The 20,923-nt window shown below is 41.3% G+C and overlaps 2 protein-coding genes across 2 annotated transcripts; both read right to left on the bottom strand.

Annotated features, from left to right (window-relative positions):
- Positions 1 to 249: 249 nt before the first annotated feature.
- Positions 250 to 9,518, bottom strand: LOC139445129 (uncharacterized). The gene is made up of 5 exons (XM_071226227.1): positions 9,360 to 9,518; positions 5,758 to 5,884; positions 3,459 to 3,607; positions 2,442 to 2,574; positions 250 to 1,376 (listed from the first exon to the last, which is right to left on the bottom strand). The coding sequence occupies exons 1-5, from the start codon at positions 9,403 to 9,405 to the stop codon at positions 1,145 to 1,147; spliced, it is 687 nt and encodes a 228-aa protein (XP_071082328.1). The 5' UTR covers positions 9,406 to 9,518; the 3' UTR covers positions 250 to 1,144.
- A 1,413-nt stretch (positions 9,519 to 10,931) lies between these two features.
- LOC139445049 (uncharacterized) lies at positions 10,932 to 20,200 on the bottom strand. Its single transcript, XM_071226115.1, has 5 exons — positions 20,042 to 20,200; positions 16,441 to 16,567; positions 14,146 to 14,294; positions 13,129 to 13,261; positions 10,932 to 12,058 (listed from the first exon to the last, which is right to left on the bottom strand). The coding sequence occupies exons 1-5, from the start codon at positions 20,085 to 20,087 to the stop codon at positions 11,827 to 11,829; spliced, it is 687 nt and encodes a 228-aa protein (XP_071082216.1). The 5' UTR covers positions 20,088 to 20,200; the 3' UTR covers positions 10,932 to 11,826.
- Positions 20,201 to 20,923: the final 723 nt, after the last annotated feature.

Below are 20,923 nucleotides of genomic sequence, written 5' to 3'. Positions count from 1 at the left end.
GATTTCAATAAGTGAATTGTCTGGTCCCGGCTCGATTATTAACAGACTACCACCATAAATATGGTTTTACGCCGCTTTTAGAAATATTCCAGTAACATCACGGCGAGGGACACATTAAGGCTTCTCACATTATTCCCATGTTGGGAATAGAACCCGGGTCTTCGGCGTGACGAACGAACGCTCTAACCTCAAAGCTACCCGACCCCAAACAAACAAACAAATCTCAGGTAGTCTAGAAAACAAAACAGCTACAGTTTCAGAATATTTATTAAAAACTTACATGTAAGCAAAGATAATAGTAAACAATAATTAACACAAGTGATTAATTAACAACTAATGGACAAAGAAAAACATTGGAGGCACACGAACACTAAAGAACAAAATGATCACAGATCCATGAGGGAGGAATGATTTGAACTGATGATATACCATTGAGTCATTTGGATGCAGATTTAGTTCTCTCTTTTATATGACTTTAACATGGACACTTTATAACACTGTTTAATAATAACAGTCTCCAAAAGGATGGGGGACCTTTTATTGCACGGCTTAGTATCTAATTCAACGGCGAATAAGATTTGATAATGATCGATGGTCAAAATATAAATCACAGGAACGTCCAGGTGTATAAAATGACTAAAGTTGTAATGTTTCAGTAAATGCAAATCTTTTTTTAAAATAGCTTATCTACAAGCAAGCTTAAGGCAAATTCAGTGCTACTGATGATACATATGGAAGGGTTTCTGTTTACTCCTGACGAAGAGCAGTAAACTTCATGAGCCCGTCATCACGAGGTATGCCGCCATACAGTGTAGTGTAATACTATACAGTTTACAATACATTCCAAGACAGGTGTAAAGGTTGGCCTCGATTGCAAACCGTGCATAGTATATTACTGAGATTGTATCCGAGTCGGTACAAATGCAGAGAAACGTCATGCATTAAAAACGTCCAAGCTTTCAGTCTAAAAAGGTAAAGCCATCTAACACGAACAGATACGATCGGAAAGAAAATGTCGGGTTGAATTCAGTGGAATAGCTATTGGACCATTTCTGTAAAAGCTTGTCTATGAAATACTGCAACGTTTGTTTTGACAAAACCATTTAATATGCTAACTGCAATTGAACTTTAACAAGAGTAAGACTTAAAGGATCTTGGCGACAACAAAGGCAGCGGTGATGGACATGATGCTACCCACCAACCCCGCACTACTGGAGACATAATTCTGGTAATCATCTATAGCTTGCCGTTTCGCAAACTGAGACATGGAACAGTATGGGTATTCTATAGCAGTGATGCCTTTATCGTAGAAGCTTGCGATGTCATTGCAGTCACCATCTAGTTTGGAGAAGCACGAGTTGTAGGCCTTGAAGAACCTGTTTGGATGAGATACAATACATGAGCGTAACTTCAAGATCTAAACAATATTTATACATATTGGTTCCATAGTCTAGTTAGAAGGACAGGCATCCAGTACATACAAATTTGTATGTCACAGCCATGAGGCAAGGTGGAGTGGTGATACAAATCAAGCAATATGTAAGTGATTTGGAAGCATTTCATCTGTAAACGTGGTACTTTTATAACGGTCATTGCGACCATCAAGTTCTGTGTCCGTCCTCTCGTTCGACAGGCCTATAACAACGGGATTCAACCACCCGGTAATGAAGGAGCGAATAATGTACCCTTGTTATGTTACGTCACAAGTGCCAGAACTGATTTATTTCCCGAGCGAGTAATTTGAGTTGGGTTTAACATTATTCCAGTCAGTTATATCACGACGTGTTAGCTTAATGTGGGAGGAAAGCCCGAATTGATGCAGGTCTCAAGCGTTTACCGCTTTGGTAAAACCCACGAGCTCGGGTATGGTGCTGACGAACCTAGACATATAATCGGACTAACTGGGATTCGGACCACGTTCAAAGATTTCTGGCGTGCCCAAGGGACGCAACTCTGCAACTTTAGATGACTAGGCTACACATCCTCCTACTGATCAATAGGTTACAAGTATATGAATGTAACAATCCCTTTTTCCCCCCAGTTCATTATTAGAGACCGCCTCCGTGGTCTAGTGGTAGAACGTCTGACCGGAGAGCGGAAGGTCCGGGGTTCGATCCGTCCATAATTAGAGACCGCCTCCGTGGTCGCTATAATCTTGGATGCGACGTTAAACCCAATTTCACCTCACCTCACCTCACCTCATAATTAGCAGTGTTAAATATGCGACCTCCGTATCAAATTCTTGAAGCTGACAATGTCGAATTTACATCCACAAAACTACGCTGTGGCGTCAGTATTGTTGCGACGTCATCAATGCCGCTTGCGGTACCTCGACCATAATCATCATGGTACAAGCATCACGTCATCAATGCCACAGAGCGCTTGAAATCAGTATAACCTTAAATAGCACTCTCACCCTGAAATAAAAGAGTAACACTTACGTGCACATCGTGTCGAGTGACATGTTGAGGCTGCTGGGGTGACCAGCGTTAATGAGGTCGGCTTCTGCACTTCCCACACAGCTGATGAATGGATCAGTCGAGAGTTTGGGAAGGCAATCCGGTTTTTGAGCAACTGTAAAAATAAGTGGGGGTTGTTTCAGGTGATGTTGTTAACTGAATGAAGAGCACTTTTTATTGGGTTTTTTTCCTTTAAACGTCACAATCAGCTCTTTTCCAGCTACACTCGCGGCGGCAAGCAAATCATTAACTGCGGACGTGGCATATTCTGGTGTTAATCCGTATGGAACATCTATTGATGACTAAGTGGTGATTTCCTGTATGTATTAGCATCCGCATACATTTTGTATGGAAACACACTTCATGATAGGTTTCACTTCTCAAATCAATGTTCACTAACCTATCATCTACCGTACCTTTCTCCGTACACGTACACGCGTATCATTAAGTGAGAACATACTTGTCCTATCAGTTGTTCAATTTTAAGATTATATTTGGTAATCGTTTCAAACTATCTTGTTCCAAGTTCAAACGACATCGGGAATAGCATTAAAGATGGTGTAGGCTGGGCGTCATGACAAAAGTAGGATTTTGACTGATGTGGAACAGGGATTCTGATATCGGGGAATATAAGAAAGTAAAATATAGTGCCAATTTAAATAAGATATTTTGAAGGTAGATTCGGACATAAATTCGGATAAAACTCCTCTGTTTGACATTGACTTGGTTTAAATTCAATTTACCGCACATTCAATAACACTTATCAAAGATTTACTTTGAAAATAATGTGTTTTGAATATTTAGAAAAAAGAGAAATGCCTTGAAGCGTTGGCTTCAAATAAATATCTAAGGCCTTTTAGTACCATCATTATTTGACGGGTTAGAGAAATCTGAACAAATGGGGTTTCTTCGCAAGTGATGCAGTCATCAACACAATCAGGGTCTAACGTAGACTTAATTTTGCAGCATTCTAAAGGGTACCAAACCAGGGGGACTCACATGCATCTGAGCCGTTGCACATGGTCCCGAGGCCATTCATTATCTCTTCCTTGTCAATCAACAGCTTGACCAGCATTTTCTGCTTATCGTCATCCTCGCATTCGTTGACTTTCTCCGCCAAACAACCAGACAAAGTTTGAAGGCCGGTACTGAAACAGAAACATGATATCTATCACATATGCAATTAACATTGCATCCTGGTTCCTGAAACAGAAACATGATATCTATCACATATGCAATTAACATTGCATCCTAGTCCCTGAAACAGAAACATGATATCTATCACATATACAGTTAACATTGCATCCTGGTTCCTGAAACAGAAACATGATATCTATCACATATGCAATTAACATTACATCCTAGTCCCTGAAACAGAAACATGATATCTATCACATATGCAATTAAAATTGCATCATGGTCCCTGAAACAGAAACATGATATCTATTACATATGCAATCAACATTGCATCCTGGTCCTTGAAACAGAAACATAATATCTATTACATATGCAATTAACATTGCATCCTGGTCCCTGAAACAGAAACATGATATTTATTACATATGCAATTAACATTGCATCCTGGTTCCTGAAACAGAAACATGATATTTATTACATATACAATTAACATTGCATCCTGGTCCCTGAAACAGAAACATGATATCTATTACATATGCATCAACATTGCATTCTGGTGCCTGAAACAGAAAGATGATATCTATTACATATGCAATTAACATTGCATCCTGGTCCCTGAAACAGAAACATGATATCTATTACATATGCATCAACATTGCATCCTGGTTCCTGAAACAGAAACATGATATCTATTACATATGCAATTAACATTGCATCCTGGTTCCTGAAACAGAAACATGATATCTATCACATATGCATCAACATTGCATCCTGGTTCCTGAAACAGAAAGATGATATCTATTACATATGCAATTAACATTGCACCTTGGTTCCTGAAACAGAAATATGATATCTATTACATATGCAATTAACATTGCATCCTGGTCCCTGAAACAGAAACATGATATCTATCACATATGCAGTTAACATTGCATCCTGGTTCCTGAAACAGAAACATGATATCTATCACATATGCATCAACATTGCATCCTGGTCCCTGAAACAGAAACATGATATCTATCACATATGCAGTTAACATTGCATCCTGGTCCCTGAAACAGAAACATGATATCTATTACATATGCAATCAACATTGCATCCTGGTCCCTGAAACAGAAACACGGGTTCCTTAACGTTATCTACCACACATGCGGTGTCGCTGAAAGAGAAGGAGCTGTTGGGCCAAGTGTACATGATGTCGCACCATGTATACTACAGCCAGATACGACAAGGTGAGGTGAAATGGGTTTAACTGTTGCGCTCAAAGATACTGTACTTAAATTGCGATGTCCATGTACGTGTTTGTATGTATGTGTGTCTTTGTATGTGTCTTTGTGTATGTATGTATGTGTGTGTGTGCTTGTGTGAATGGGTGTGTCTGCTTCGGTGTATGTATGTGTCTGTATGTGTGTCTGTCTTTGTGTATATGGGTGTGTCTGTGTCTCTCCGTTGGTATGTATGTATGTATGTCTGTGTGTCTTTGTGTGTGTCAATGTGTATTGATGTGCATCTGTATGTGAATGTGTTTGTGTCTTTGTGTGTGTCTGTATGTGTATGTGTGTGTCAGTGTGTGTTTGTGTCTCTGTGTGACTGTGTGTGCATGTATGTGTGAATGTGTGTATCTGTGTGCGTCTGTGTGTGTATGTGTGTCTGTGTGTATCTGTGACTGTGTCTGTGCGTCTCTCTGTGTGTCTGCGTCTCTGTGTGTCAGTGTCTGTGTGTATGTGTTTCTGTGTGTATCTGTGTGCGTCTGTCTCTGTGTCTGCGTCAGTGTGTGTCTGTGTCCGTGTGTGTCGGAATTGCTGCTGATGCTAGTTTAAGAATAATGCCGAGATATCACGCCGCAGAGTACCATTAATACCCCACTCAGACACAGTATACTTACACCGAGCCGACCAGTCCTTGTTTTATCCCACCAATTCTGATCACCAGGCAGGGTAACATGAAGCACCATCTTTTAACGTATGACCATATTAAATGGGGAGAGGATGCTAGTGTCTGATACAAGATATGGCCAAATTACACGGGAAGGGGGTGCTAGCGTCCGATGCAAGTTATGGCCATATTACATGGGGATCGGATGCTAGTGCCTGATGCAAGATATAGCCATATTACACGGCGAGGGGTGTAGTTATTGCATAAGTTTCTTCATGAGACTTACCTGCAAAATGTCATAACTGTCGACAGATTCCTTGGTAGTAGTTCGGCCTGGAAGAGATCCGACTGAAGGACACAATTCTTTACCTTTGAAGGGGTCGTGGAGTCGCATACCGCGTCAACTGCCACCCCTGAAATACCAGAAACACATGTAACATGGTACTGGATATCGGGGTTCGTGTGTATGCAAACATATTTTGTAAAACATTCTTTACATTTGACTACAACATTTTTTTGTAATTGTTAATTGTTTGTTTGTTATATGACGGCGATCTGTAAATAATCGAGTCTGGACCAGACCATCCATTGACTGATGTCATGAGCATCTAGCCACGCCATTGGGATACGATGACATGCATCAACCAAGTCAGCGAGCCTGACCACCCGATCCCGTTAGTCTCCTCTAACGACAAGCATAGTCGCCTTTTACGGTAAGCATGGGTTGTTGAAGACCTATTCTACCCCGGATCTTCACGGGTATTTTTTTTATTAGTAATGCAATAGTATTTGTATTTGTCTACATGTCAAAATACACAGTAAACATAATGCAATACCACTTATTGGCTTGACCTTATTATGTTAAAGTATTTCCAGTTGAGTACATGTATTGATTGGTTTTACCGTAATATACATAATGTGAGTGAGTGAGTGTGGTTTTCGTAGCTTTTAGCAATATTTCCGCAATATCGCGGCGGGGGACGCCATTTATGGGCTTCGTGCATTGTGCCCATGTTCGGAATCGAACCCGGGTCTTCGGGGTGACGAGCGAAAGGTTTAACCACTAGGCTACCCAGCCGCCTCTTATTTGTATCATACAGTATCAGGTGAATGCAGAGACCATATACTATTATATGATCTCTGTTGAATGCATGTATTTGCTCTCATCACACATCAAACGTGGCCATACTATAGTTCATGCATTTACAGTTGAGAGTATGTATTGGCTTAGCCATACTAATAAGTATACATTTCCACATAGACATTGCATCAGACAACATACAGTGTTACAAACACACACGACCTAGGTGTGTACATGAGAGTGGATATAAAAGCAACTCCTACACTGACAAAAATGATTTTCATTCATGCGTATTAATTTCATTTTGAACAGGACACCTTAAACTAGTTTTCGTGTATCATTTCTTTAGAATGTTATAACCATTTTTAAACGCTATGATCAATGTTAATTGGGTATGTATTTGCACATATATAATCCTGAAACTTCAATAAGAGTTCCATTTTTAGACAGATGATAAACAGTGGGAAACCTTTTTTGTAGCAGCTGTAGTTTTATGTACATGTATTTAGCACAACGCCAGGTTACGTGACTGCGGGATAACCCTCTACCCACACCTTGTAGGAGACCCACACAGCTGACAACGTTATAACCCTCTACCCACACCTTGTAGGAGGCCCACACAGTTAACAAGGTTATAACCCTCAACCCACACCTTGTAGGAGACCCGCGCAGTTAACAACGTTGTAACCCTCTACCCACACCTTGTGGGAGGCCCACACAGCAAACAACATTGTAACCCTCTACCCACACCTTGTAGAAGGCCCACACAGCCCACAACGTTATAACCCTCTACCCACACCTTGTAGTCGACCCACACAGTTAACAAGGTTATAACCCTCTACCCACACCTTGTAGAAGGCCCACACAGCCGAAAACGTTATAACCCTCTACCCACACCTTGTAGTGGACCCACACAGTTAACAACGTTGTAACCCTCTACCCACACCTTGAAGGAGACCCACACAGCTGACAACATTGTAACCCTCTACCAACACCTTGTAGAAGGCCCACACAGCCGACAACGTTATAACCCTCTACCCACACCTTGTAGTGGACCCACACAGCAAACAACGTTGTATCCCTCTAACAACACCTTGTAGGAGACCCACACAGCTGACAACGTTGTATCCCCCTTCCCACATCTTGTAGGAGACCCACACAGGTAACAACGTTGTAACCCTCTTCCCACACCTTGTAGAAGGCCCACACAGCCCACAACGTTATAACTCTCTACCCACACACTGTAGGAGACCCACACTGCAAACAACGTTGTATCCCTCTAACAACACCTTGTAGGAGACCCACACAGCTGACAACGTTGTATCCCCCTACCCACATCTTGTAGGAGACCCATACAGTCAACAACGTTGTAATCTTCTACCAATTCCTTGTAGGAGACCCACATAGCTGACAACGTTGTATCCCTCTACCCACACTTTGTAGGAGACCCACACAGCTGACAACATTGTATCCCTCTACCCACACTTTGTAGGAGACCCACACAGTTAACAACGGTGTATCCCTCTACCCAAATCTTGTAGGAGACCCACACAGTCAACAGCGTTGTAACCCTCTATCCACACCTTGTTGGAGCCCCCTACAGTCAACAACGTTGTATCCCTCTACCCACACCTTGTAGGAGACCCACACAAATAACAGCGTTGTAACCCTCTACCCACTCCATGTTGGAGACCCACACAGATAACAGCGAAGTAACCCTCTACCCACTCCTTGTAGGAGACCCATCCAGCTAAAAGCGTTGTAACCCTCTACCCACACGGTGTTGGGAGGCCAATAAATCTGATTAAATGTTAAAGCTAATAGATTTGATTTTCCTGGTTTATCTGGTTTTCCAGCTGTAGCTGCAAAAATATCTAGACTCCATACGTTATCACACACCCCATCCACACCCACATCTACACCCACACCCACACCCACAGAATATCAAATGGTCCCTAATACGATTAAATATGCAAATATATTCAATCCATGTATTATGAGTTTGACGTAATTCAAAATAAATTATATATTATAAGCGATATTCCTTCCCAGATATTGCTATTGCAATGACCTATTAATACGGGTCATCGTGCGTTAATTAGCATTCTCAGCTCCCTTGGAAACATACAACGCAAGCTGTCAGCTGGAATGTTAGGATTCGCAATTCCATCCTTTATCGGTTGCAATAAACTGCTGACGAATGTAAAACCGTATTAGGATGTGAATACGATTTGAAAAAGCTATGCACCTAAACAACGAGCCCGGCAAAGCCATTCACATGTGACAGAATACTATCGTCTTAAGTCAAGCTAACTGGCATTCACTTCGTGCATCCTAGTGAGACCTGAAGATGTTGTCATGGTCAACATCTATATCAAAAACACATGCTCTATGGCGTCCTTGAAATATTTAAAATCATGACTCACCTGATCTGGTAGAGACCGGACATCGATACTTCGACATGTCATGTTAAAACAAATACTTGATACTAATGCAGTTCTACACATGAGTCCTACCCACACTTGATGCATGGTGACAACATGACAGTTATTGCATATTAGATCTCGTTATCTTTATGTTTCATGTGAGCTTTAATGTAAGCATGTACAATTTTACCCATATATGCATGTGCAAATAGCGTGTCAGGCCTACATTTCGTAAGTACAAAATAGTACGCACACTTTTTAGAAATATCTTATCTATGTTAAAATAATCTAACAAGCATATTCTACCATTATGCCTTGATAACTGAAATTATACAGGCCTATAGAAGTACTTCTGTATGTTCATTGTAAAGAAATGCTTACCACATAAAACCGCAATGAACACAGCTGCAAGCATATCCCCCTTCATGTTGGTTGTTTAAATTGTAGCTTCGGGCCTCCAAGGAGAGTGAAACGCGTGAGTGCAAAATAACGCTCCCAACTGAACTCTGAACTTGGTTCTAGTTAGCCAGAACGAGGCTCCAAACAGGGTGGGCGGCCGTCCAATCAAATCAATCGTGGCTGGACGATGAATTCACATGAAATCATCGGGATGCTGAATGTTGTCTATGCTCACGTGGTTGTCGGTGTGGCGACACGCAGGGGTACGATGACACGTAATAAACAAGTCGCCGACCCAGACCACCCGATCCGGTCAGTTGCCTCTCAGGATCAGAACAGGTTGTTAATTGGACTCACAAGATGACACAAATAGACTCTTTTAAAGGACGACATCCATGATTGGTGGATTTGGTTATACCACACAGTCAACAATATTCTAGTTAAACAAGGGAGATATGGATATGAAACTTCTTTAGTTATGACTGCGACGTCTCTGTGTAGATACTAACACCGTTATCAAGCAAGTGATGTGTGTTAACGTTGTTAGTATGTTCACGTCGCATTAATTGTAATATTTGTTTGTTTGTTGGTTGGTTGTTTAACGCCGCACTTGGCGTTATTACAGCTATATGTCGGCGGTCAATAAATAATCGAGCCTGGACCAGAATTCCAGCATGAGTTGCTGAAGACCGGATCTTCAAGGGTTTCATTGTAATCCATAGAACTATATCCCCTGTACAACATACCAACTTCTAAACATCACTTAAAGAAATAGTCCAGTTAAATCAAGGTTATCTGAAAATAATAGAATCTTGGTATGACGAACAAACATGAGATGTCATGAGAATGTCGTTGGGGTATTATGACACACTGCAAGCATGGAGGTGGAGTGTATTTGTTTACATAGTAAATTAGCCCCACCCCTACACCCACCCCGCCCCCTCTTCATATCAAGGGTGAATATCATATGTAACGGTTATTAAACTACATACGCAAAGATGCTACTGCCGGGTTCATGGGAAAATATAGCGAATTGAACAGCCAGTCAGAAACGAGTATTATGACCACTCGATCCTAGAAACGTAGCGAATGATTTGGCAATGGAAATAACTGGAATCTCAACAGGGTCAAATTGATTAAAATATCTGTGTGTCCATTGGTAGTCCCCTAGTGAACATAAGGGTTTTAACTGGTCTTCAGCAGTCTAGGGTTGTCACAAGAGCCGATAAACAGGATCCGATTATCAGGCTCGCTAACTTGGATGATGCATACTATCTTATCCCAATTTCGTAGATCGATGTCCACGATTTCAATAAGTGAATTGTCTGGTCCCGGCTCGATTATTAACAGACTACCACCATAAATATGGTTTTACGCCGCTTTTAGAAATATTCCAGTAACATCACGGCGAGGGACACATTAAGGCTTCTCACATTATTCCCATGTTGGGAATAGAACCCGGGTCTTCGGCGTGACGAACGAACGCTCTAACCTCAAAGCTACCCGACCCCAAACAAACAAACAAATCTCAGGTAGTCTAGAAAACAAAACAGCTACAGTTTCAGAATATTTATTAAAAACTTACATGTAAGCAAAGATAATAGTAAACAATAATTAACACAAGTGATTAATTAACAACTAATGGACAAAGAAAAACATTGGAGGCACACGAACACTAAAGAACAAAATGATCACAGATCCATGAGGGAGGAATGATTTGAACTGATGATATACCATTGAGTCATTTGGATGCAGATTTAGTTCTCTCTTTTATATGACTTTAACATGGACACTTTATAACACTGTTTAATAATAACAGTCTCCAAAAGGATGGGGGACCTTTTATTGCACGGCTTAGTATCTAATTCAACGGCGAATAAGATTTGATAATGATCGATGGTCAAAATATAAATCACAGGAACGTCCAGGTGTATAAAATGACTAAAGTTGTAATGTTTCAGTAAATGCAAATCTTTTTTTAAAATAGCTTATCTACAAGCAAGCTTAAGGCAAATTCAGTGCTACTGATGATACATATGGAAGGGTTTCTGTTTACTCCTGACGAAGAGCAGTAAACTTCATGAGCCCGTCATCACGAGGTATGCCGCCATACAGTGTAGTGTAATACTATACAGTTTACAATACATTCCAAGACAGGTGTAAAGGTTGGCCTCGATTGCAAACCGTGCATAGTATATTACTGAGATTGTATCCGAGTCGGTACAAATGCAGAGAAACGTCATGCATGAAAAACGTCCAAGCTTTCAATCTAAAAAGGTAAAGCCATCTAACACGAACAGAGACGATCGGAAAGAAAATGTCGGGTTGAATTCAGTGGAATAGCTATTGGACCATTTCTGTAAAAGCTTGTCTATGAAATACTGCAACGTTTGTTTTGACAAAACCATTTAATATGCAAACTGCAATTGAACTTTAACAAGAGTAAGACTTAAAGGATCTTGGCGACAACAAAGGCAGCGGTGATGGACATGATGCTACCCACCAACCCCGCACTACTGGAGACATAATTCTGGTAATCATCTATAGCTTGCCGTTTCGCAAACTGAGACATGGAACAGTATGGGTATTCTATAGCAGTGATGCCTTTATCGTAGAAGCTTGCGATGTCATTGCAGTCACCATCTAGTTTGGAGAAGCACGAGTTGTAGGCCTTGAAGAACCTGTTTGGATGAGATACAATACATGAGCGTAACTTCAAGATCTAAACAATATTTATACATATTGGTTCCATAGTCTAGTTAGAAGGACAGGCATCCAGTACATACAAATTTGTATGTCACAGCCATGAGGCAAGGTGGAGTGGTGATACAAATCAAGCAATATGTAAGTGATTTGGAAGCATTTCATCTGTAAACGTGGTACTTTTATAACGGTCATTGCGACCATCAAGTTCTGTGTCCGTCCTCTCGTTCGACAGGCCTATAACAACGGGATTCAACCACCCGGTAATGAAGGAGCGAATAATGTACCCTTGTTATGTTACGTCACAAGTGCCAGAACTGATTTATTTCCCGAGCGAGTAATTTGAGTTGGGTTTAACATTATTCCAGTCAGTTATATCACGACGTGTTAGCTTAATGTGGGAGGAAAGCCCGAATTGATGCAGGTCTCAAGCGTTTACCGCTTTGGTAAAACCCACGAGCTCGGGTATGGTGCTGACGAACCTAGACATATAATCGGACTAACTGGGATTCGGACCACGTTCAAAGATTTCTGGCGTGCCCAAGGGACGCAACTCTGCAACTTTAGATGACTAGGCTACACATCCTCCTACTGATCAATAGGTTACAAGTATATGAATGTAACAATCCCTTTTTCCCCCCAGTTCATTATTAGAGACCGCCTCCGTGGTCTAGTGGTAGAACGTCTGACCGGAGAGCGGAAGGTCCGGGGTTCGATCCGTCCATAATTAGAGACCGCCTCCGTGGTCGCTATAATCTTGGATGCGACGTTAAACCCAATTTCACCTCACCTCACCTCACCTCACCTCATAATTAGCAGTGTTAAATATGCGACCTCCGTATCAAATTCTTGAAGCTGACAATGTCGAATTTACATCCACAAAACTACGCTGTGGCGTCAGTATTGTTGCGACGTCATCAATGCCGCTTGCGGTACCTCGACCATAATCATCATGGTACAAGCATCACGTCATCAATGCCACAGAGCGCTTGAAATCAGTATAACCTTAAATAGCACTCTCACCCTGAAATAAAAGAGTAACACTTACGTGCACATCGTGTCGAGTGACATGTTGAGGCTGCTGGGGTGACCAGCGTTAATGAGGTCGGCTTCTGCACTTCCCACACAGCTGATGAATGGATCAGTCGAGAGTTTGGGAAGGCAATCCGGTTTTTGAGCAACTGTAAAAATAAGTGGGGGTTGTTTCAGGTGATGTTGTTAACTGAATGAAGAGCACTTTTTATTGGGTTTTTTTCCTTTAAACGTCACAATCAGCTCTTTTCCAGCTACACTCGCGGCGGCAAGCAAATCATTAACTGCGGACGTGGCATATTCTGGTGTTAATCCGTATGGAACATCTATTGATGACTAAGTGGTGATTTCCTGTATGTATTAGCATCCGCATACATTTTGTATGGAAACACACTTCATGATAGGTTTCACTTCTCAAATCAATGTTCACTAACCTATCATCTACCGTACCTTTCTCCGTACACGTACACGCGTATCATTAAGTGAGAACATACTTGTCCTATCAGTTGTTCAATTTTAAGATTATATTTGGTAATCGTTTCAAACTATCTTGTTCCAAGTTCAAACGACATCGGGAATAGCATTAAAGATGGTGTAGGCTGGGCGTCATGACAAAAGTAGGATTTTGACTGATGTGGAACAGGGATTCTGATATCGGGGAATATAAGAAAGTAAAATATAGTGCCAATTTAAATAAGATATTTTGAAGGTAGATTCGGACATAAATTCGGATAAAACTCCTCTGTTTGACATTGACTTGGTTTAAATTCAATTTACCGCACATTCAATAACACTTATCAAAGATTTACTTTGAAAATAATGTGTTTTGAATATTTAGAAAAAAGAAAAATGCCTTGAAGCGTTGGCTTCAAATAAATATCTAAGGCCTTTTAGTACCATCATTATTTGACGGGTTAGAGAAATCTGAACAAATGGGGTTTCTTCGCAAGTGATGCAGTCATCAACACAATCAGGGTCTAACGTAGACTTAATTTTGCAGCATTCTAAAGGGTACCAAACCAGGGGGACTCACATGCATCTGAGCCGTTGCACATGGTCCCGAGGCCATTCATTATCTCTTCCTTGTCAATCAACAGCTTGACCAGCATTTTCTGCTTATCGTCATCCTCGCATTCGTTGACTTTCTCCGCCAAACAACCAGACAAAGTTTGAAGGCCGGTACTGAAACAGAAACATGATATCTATCACATATGCAATTAACATTGCATCCTGGTTCCTGAAACAGAAACATGATATCTATCACATATGCAGTTAACATTGCATCCTAGTCCCTGAAACAGAAACATGATATCTATCACATATACAGTTAACATTGCATCCTGGTTCCTGAAACAGAAACATGATATCTATCACATATGCAATTAACATTACATCCTAGTCCCTGAAACAGAAACATGATATCTATCACATATGCAATTAAAATTGCATCCTGGTCCCTGAAACAGAAACATGATATCTATTACATATGCAATCAACATTGCATCCTGGTCCTTGAAACAGAAACATAATATCTATTACATATGCAATTAACATTGCATCCTGGTCCCTGAAACAGAAACATGATATTTATTACATATGCAATTAACATTGCATCATGGTTCCTGAAACAGAAACATGATATTTATTACATATACAATTAACATTGCATCCTGGTCCCTGAAACAGAAACATGATATCTATTACATATGCATCAACATTGCATTCTGGTGCCTGAAACAGAAAGATGATATCTATTACATATGCAATTAACATTGCATCCTGGTCCCTGAAACAGAAACATGATATCTATTACATATGCATCAACATTGCATCCTGGTTCCTGAAACAGAAACATGATATCTATTACATATGCAATTAACATTGCATCCTGGTTCCTGAAACAGAAACATGATATCTATCACATATGCATCAACATTGCATCCTGGTTCCTGAAACAGAAAGATGATATCTATTACATATGCAATTAACATTGCACCTTGGTTCCTGAAACAGAAATATGATATCTATTACATATGCAATTAACATTGCATCCTGGTCCCTGAAACAGAAACATGATATCTATCACATATGCAGTTAACATTGCATCCTGGTTCCTGAAACAGAAACATGATATCTATCACATATGCATCAACATTGCATCCTGGTCCCTGAAACAGAAACATGATATCTATCACATATGCAGTTAACATTGCATCCTGGTCCCTGAAACAGAAACATGATATCTATTACATATGCAATCAACATTGCATCCTGGTCCCTGAAACAGAAACACGGGTTCCTTAACGTTATCTACCACACATGCGGTGTCGCTGAAAGAGAAGGAGCTGTTGGGCCAAGTGTACATGATGTCGCACCATGTATACTACAGCCAGATACGACAAGGTGAGGTGAAATGGGTTTAACTGTTGCGCTCAAAGATACTGTACTTAAATTGCGATGTCCATGTACGTGTTTGTATGTATGTGTGTCTTTGTATGTGTCTTTGTGTATGTATGTATGTGTGTGTGTGCTTGTGTGAATGGGTGTGTCTGCTTCGGTGTATGTATGTGTCTGTATGTGTGTCTGTCTTTGTGTATATGGGTGTGTCTGTGTCTCTCCGTTGGTATGTATGTATGTCTGTGTGTCTTTGTGTGTGTCAATGTGTATTGATGTGCATCTGTATGTGAATGTGTTTGTGTCTTTGTGTGTGTCTGTATGTGTATGTGTGTGTCAGTGTGTGTTTGTGTCTCTGTGTGACTGTGTGTGCATGTATGTGTGTCTGTGTGTATCTGTGTGCGTCTGTGTGTGTATGTGTGTCTGTGTGTATCTGTGACTGTGTCTGTGCGTCTCTCTGTGTGTCTGCGTCTCTGTGTGTCAGTGTCTGTGTGTATGTGTTTCTGTGTGTATCTGTGTGCGTCTGTCTCTGTGTCTGCGTCAGTGTGTGTCTGTGTCCGTGTGTGTCGGAATTGCTGCTGATGCTAGTTTAAGAATAATGCCGAGATATCACGCCGCAGAGTACCATTAATACCCCACTCAGACACAGTATACTTACACCGAGCCGACCAGTCCTTGTTTTATCCCACCAATTCTGATCACCAGGCAGGGTAACATGAAGCACCATCTTTTAACGTATGACCATATTAAATGGGGAGAGGATGCTAGTGTCTGATACAAGATATGGCCAAATTACACGGGAAGGGGGTGCTAGCGTCCGATGCAAGTTATGGCCATATTACATGGGGATCGGATGCTAGTGCCTGATGCAAGATATAGCCATATTACACGGCGAGGGGTGTAGTTATTGCATAAGTTTCTTCATGAGACTTACCTGCAAAATGTCATAACTGTCGACAGATTCCTTGGTAGTAGTTCGGCCTGGAAGAGATCCGACTGAAGGACACAATTCTTTACCTTTGAAGGGGTCGTGGAGTCGCATACCGCGTCAACTGCCACCCCTGAAATACCAGAAACACATGTAACATGGTACTGGATATCGGGGTTCGTGTGTATGCAAACATATTTTGTAAAACATTCTTTACATTTGACTACAACATTTTTTTGTAATTGTTAATTGTTTGTTTGTTATATGACGGCGATCTGTAAATAATCGAGTCTGGACCAGACCATCCATTGACTGATGTCATGAGCATCTAGCCACGCCATTGGGATACGATGACATGCATCAACCAAGTCAGCGAGCCTGACCACCCGATCCCGTTAGTCTCCTCTAACGACAAGCATAGTCGCCTTTTACGGTAAGCATGGGTTGTTGAAGACCTATTCTACCCCGGATCTTCACGGGTATTTTTTTTATTAGTAATGCAATAGTATTTGTATTTGTCTACATGTCAAAATACACAGTAAACATAATGCAATACCACTTATTGGCTTGACCTTATTATGTTAAAGTATTTCCAGTTGAGTACATGTATTGATTGGTTTTACCGTAATATACATAATGTGAGTGAGTGAGTGTGGTTTTCGTAGCTTTTAGCAATATTTCCGCAATATCGCGGCGGGGGACGCCATTTATGGGCTTCGTGCATTGTGCCCATGTTCGGAATCGAACCCGGGTCTTCGGGGTGACGAGCGAAAGGTTTAACCACTAGGCTACCCAGCCGCCTCTTATTTGTATCATACAGTATCAGGTGAATGCAGAGACCATATACTATTATATGATCTCTGTTGAATGCATGTATTTGCTCTCATCACACATCAAACGTGGCCATACTATAGTTCATGCATTTACAGTTGAGAGTATGTATTGGCTTAGCCATACTAATAAGTATACATTTCCACATAGACATTGCATCAGACAACATACAGTGTTACAAACACACACGACCTAGGTGTGTACATGAGAGTGGATATAAAAGCAACTCCTACACTGACAAAAATGATTTTCATTCATGCGTATTAATTTCATTTTGAACAGGACACCTTAAACTAGTTTTCGTGTATCATTTCTTTAGAATGTTATAACCATTTTTAAACGCTATGATCAATGTTAATTGGGTATGTATTTGCACATATATAATCCTGAAACTTCAATAAGAGTTCCATTTTTAGACAGATGATAAACAGTGGGAAACCTTTTTTGTAGCAGCTGTAGTTTTATGTACATGTATTTAGCACAACGCCAGGTTACGTGACTGCGGAATAACCCTCTACCCACACCTTGTAGGAGACCCACACAGCTGACAACGTTATAACCCTCTACCCACACCTTGTAGGAGGCCCACACAGTTAACAAGGTTATAACCCTCAACCCACACCTTGTAGGAGACCCGCGCAGTTAACAACGTTGTAACCCTCTACCCACACCTTGTGGGAGGCCCACACAGCAAAAACATTGTAACCCTCTACCCACACCTTGTAGAAGGCCCACACAGCCCACAACGTTATAACCCTCTACCCACACCTTGTAGTCGACCCACACAGTTAACAAGGTTATAACCCTCTACCCACACCTTGTAGAAGGCCCACACAGCCGAAAACGTTATAACCCTCTACCCACACCTTGTAGTGGACCCACACAGTTAACAACGTTGTAACCCTCTACCCACACCTTGAAGGAGACCCACACAGCTGACAACATTGTAACCCTCTACCAACACCTTGTAGAAGGCCCACACAGCCGACAACGTTATAACCCTCTACCCACACCTTGTAGTGGACCCACACAGCAAACAACGTTGTATCCCTCTAACAACACCTTGTAGGAGACCCACACAGCTGACAACGTTGTATCCCCCTTCCCACATCTTGTAGGAGACCCACACAGGTAACAACGTTGTAACCCTCTTCCCACACCTTGTAGAAGGCCCACACAGCCCACAACGTTATAACTCTCTACCCACACACTGTAGGAGACCCACACTGCAAACAACGTTGTATCCCTCTAACAACACCTTGTAGGAGACCCACACAGCTGACAACGTTGTATCCCCCTACCCACATCTTGTAGGAGACCCATACAGTCAACAACGTTGTAATCTTCTACCAATTCCTTGTAGGAGACCCACATAGCTGACAACGTTGTATCCCTCTACCCACACTTTGTAGGAGACCCACACAGCTGACAACATTGTATCCCTCTACCCACACTTTGTAGGAGACCCACAAAGTTAACAACGGTGTATCCCTCTACCCAAATCTTGTAGGAGACCCACACAGTCAACAGCGTTGTAACCCTCTATCCACACCTTGTTGGAGCCCCCTACAGTCAACAACGTTGTATCCCTCTACCCACACCTTGTAGGAGACCCACACAAATAACAGCGTTGTAACCCTCTACCCACTCCATGTTGGAGACCCACACAGATAACAGCGAAGTAACCCTCTACCCACTCCTTGTAGGAGACCCATCCAGCTAAAAGCGTTGTAACCCTCTACCCACACGGTGTTGGGAGGCCAATAAATCTGATTAAATGTTAAAGCTAATAGATTTGATTTTCCTGGTTTATCTGGTTTTCCAGCTGTAGCTGCAAAAATATCTAGACTCCATACGTTATCACACACCCCATCCACACCCACATCTACACCCACACCCACACCCACAGAATATCAAATGGTCCCTAATACGATTAAATATGCAAATATATTCAATCCATGTATTATGAGTTTGACGTAATTCAAAATAAATTATATATTATAAGCGATATTCCTTCCCAGATATTGCTATTGCAATGACCTATTATTACGGGTCATCGTGCGTTAATTAGCATTCTCAGCTCCCTTGGAAACATACAACGCAAGCTGTCAGCTGGAATGTTAGGATTCGCAATTCCATCCTTTATCGGTTGCAATAAACTGCTGACGAATGTAAAACCGTATTAGGATGTGAATACGATTTGAAAAAGCTATGCACCTAAACAACGAGCCCGGCAAAGCCATTCACATGTGACAGAATACTGTCGTCTTAAGTCAAGCTAACTGGCATTCACTTCGTGCATCCTAGTGAGACCTGAAGATGTTGTCATGGTCAACATCTATATCAAAAACACATGCTCTATGGCGTCCTTGAAATATTTAAAATCATGACTCACCTGATCCGGTAGAGACCGGACATCGATACTTCGACATGTCATGTTAAAACAAATACTTGATACTAATGCAGTTCTACACATGAGTCCTACCCACACTTGATGCATGGTGACAACATGACAGTTATTGCATATTAGATCTCGTTATCTTTATGTTTCATGTGAGCTTTAATGTAAGCATGTACAATTTTACCCATATATGCATGTGCAAATAGCGTGTCAGGCCTACATTTCGTAAGTACAAAATAGTACGCACACTTTTTAGAAATATCTTATCTAAGTTAAAATAATCTAACAAGCATATTCTACCATTATGCCTTGATAACTGAAATTATACAGGCCTATAGAAGTACTTCTGTATGTTCATTGTAAAGAAATGCTTACCACATAAAACCGCAATGAACACAGCTGCAAGCATATCCCCCTTCATGTTGGTTGTTTAAATTGTAGCTTCGGGCCTCCAAGGAGAGTGAAACGCGTGAGTGCAAAATAACGCTCCCAACTGAACTCTGAACTTGGTTCTAGTTAGCCAGAACGAGGCTCAAAACAGGGTGGGCGGCCGTCCAATCAAATCAATCGTGGCTGGACGATGAATTCACATGAAATCATCGGGATGCTGAGTGTTGTCTATGCTCACGTGGTTGTCGGTGTGGGGGATGTACCCGCGACACGCAGGGGTACGATGACAGGTAATAAACAAGTCGCCGACCCAGACCACCCGATCCGGTCAGTTGCCTCTCAGGATCAGCACAGGTTGTTAATTGGACTCACAAGATGACACAAATAGACTTTTTTAAAGGACGACATCCATGATTGGTGGATTTGGTTATACCACACAGTCAACAATATTCTAGTTAAACAAGGGAGATATGGATATGAAACTTCTTTAGTTATGACTGCGACGTCTCTGTGTAGATACTAACACCGTTATCAAGCAAGTGATGTGTGTTAACGGTGTTAGTATGTTCACGTCGCATTAATTGTGATATTTGTTTGTCTGTTCGTTGGTTGTTTAACGCCGCACTTGGCGTTATTACAGCTATGTGTCGGCGGTCAATAAATAATCGAGCCTGGACCAGAATTCCAGCATGAGTTGCTGAAGACCGGATCTTCAAGGGTTTCATTGTAATCCATAGAACTATCTCCCCTGTACAACATACCAACTTCTAAACATCACTTAAAGAAATAGTCCAGTTAAATCAAGGTTATCTGAAAATAATAGAATCTTGGTATGACGAACAAACATGAGATGTCATGAGAATGTCG

Source organism: Haliotis cracherodii, unplaced genomic scaffold, assembly GCF_022045235.1.
Source record: "Haliotis cracherodii isolate W230 unplaced genomic scaffold, xgHalCrac1.p SCAF_6, whole genome shotgun sequence".
NCBI lineage: Eukaryota > Metazoa > Mollusca > Gastropoda > Lepetellida > Haliotidae > Haliotis > Haliotis cracherodii.
This window is presented reverse-complemented; position numbering and strand designations above follow the sequence as displayed.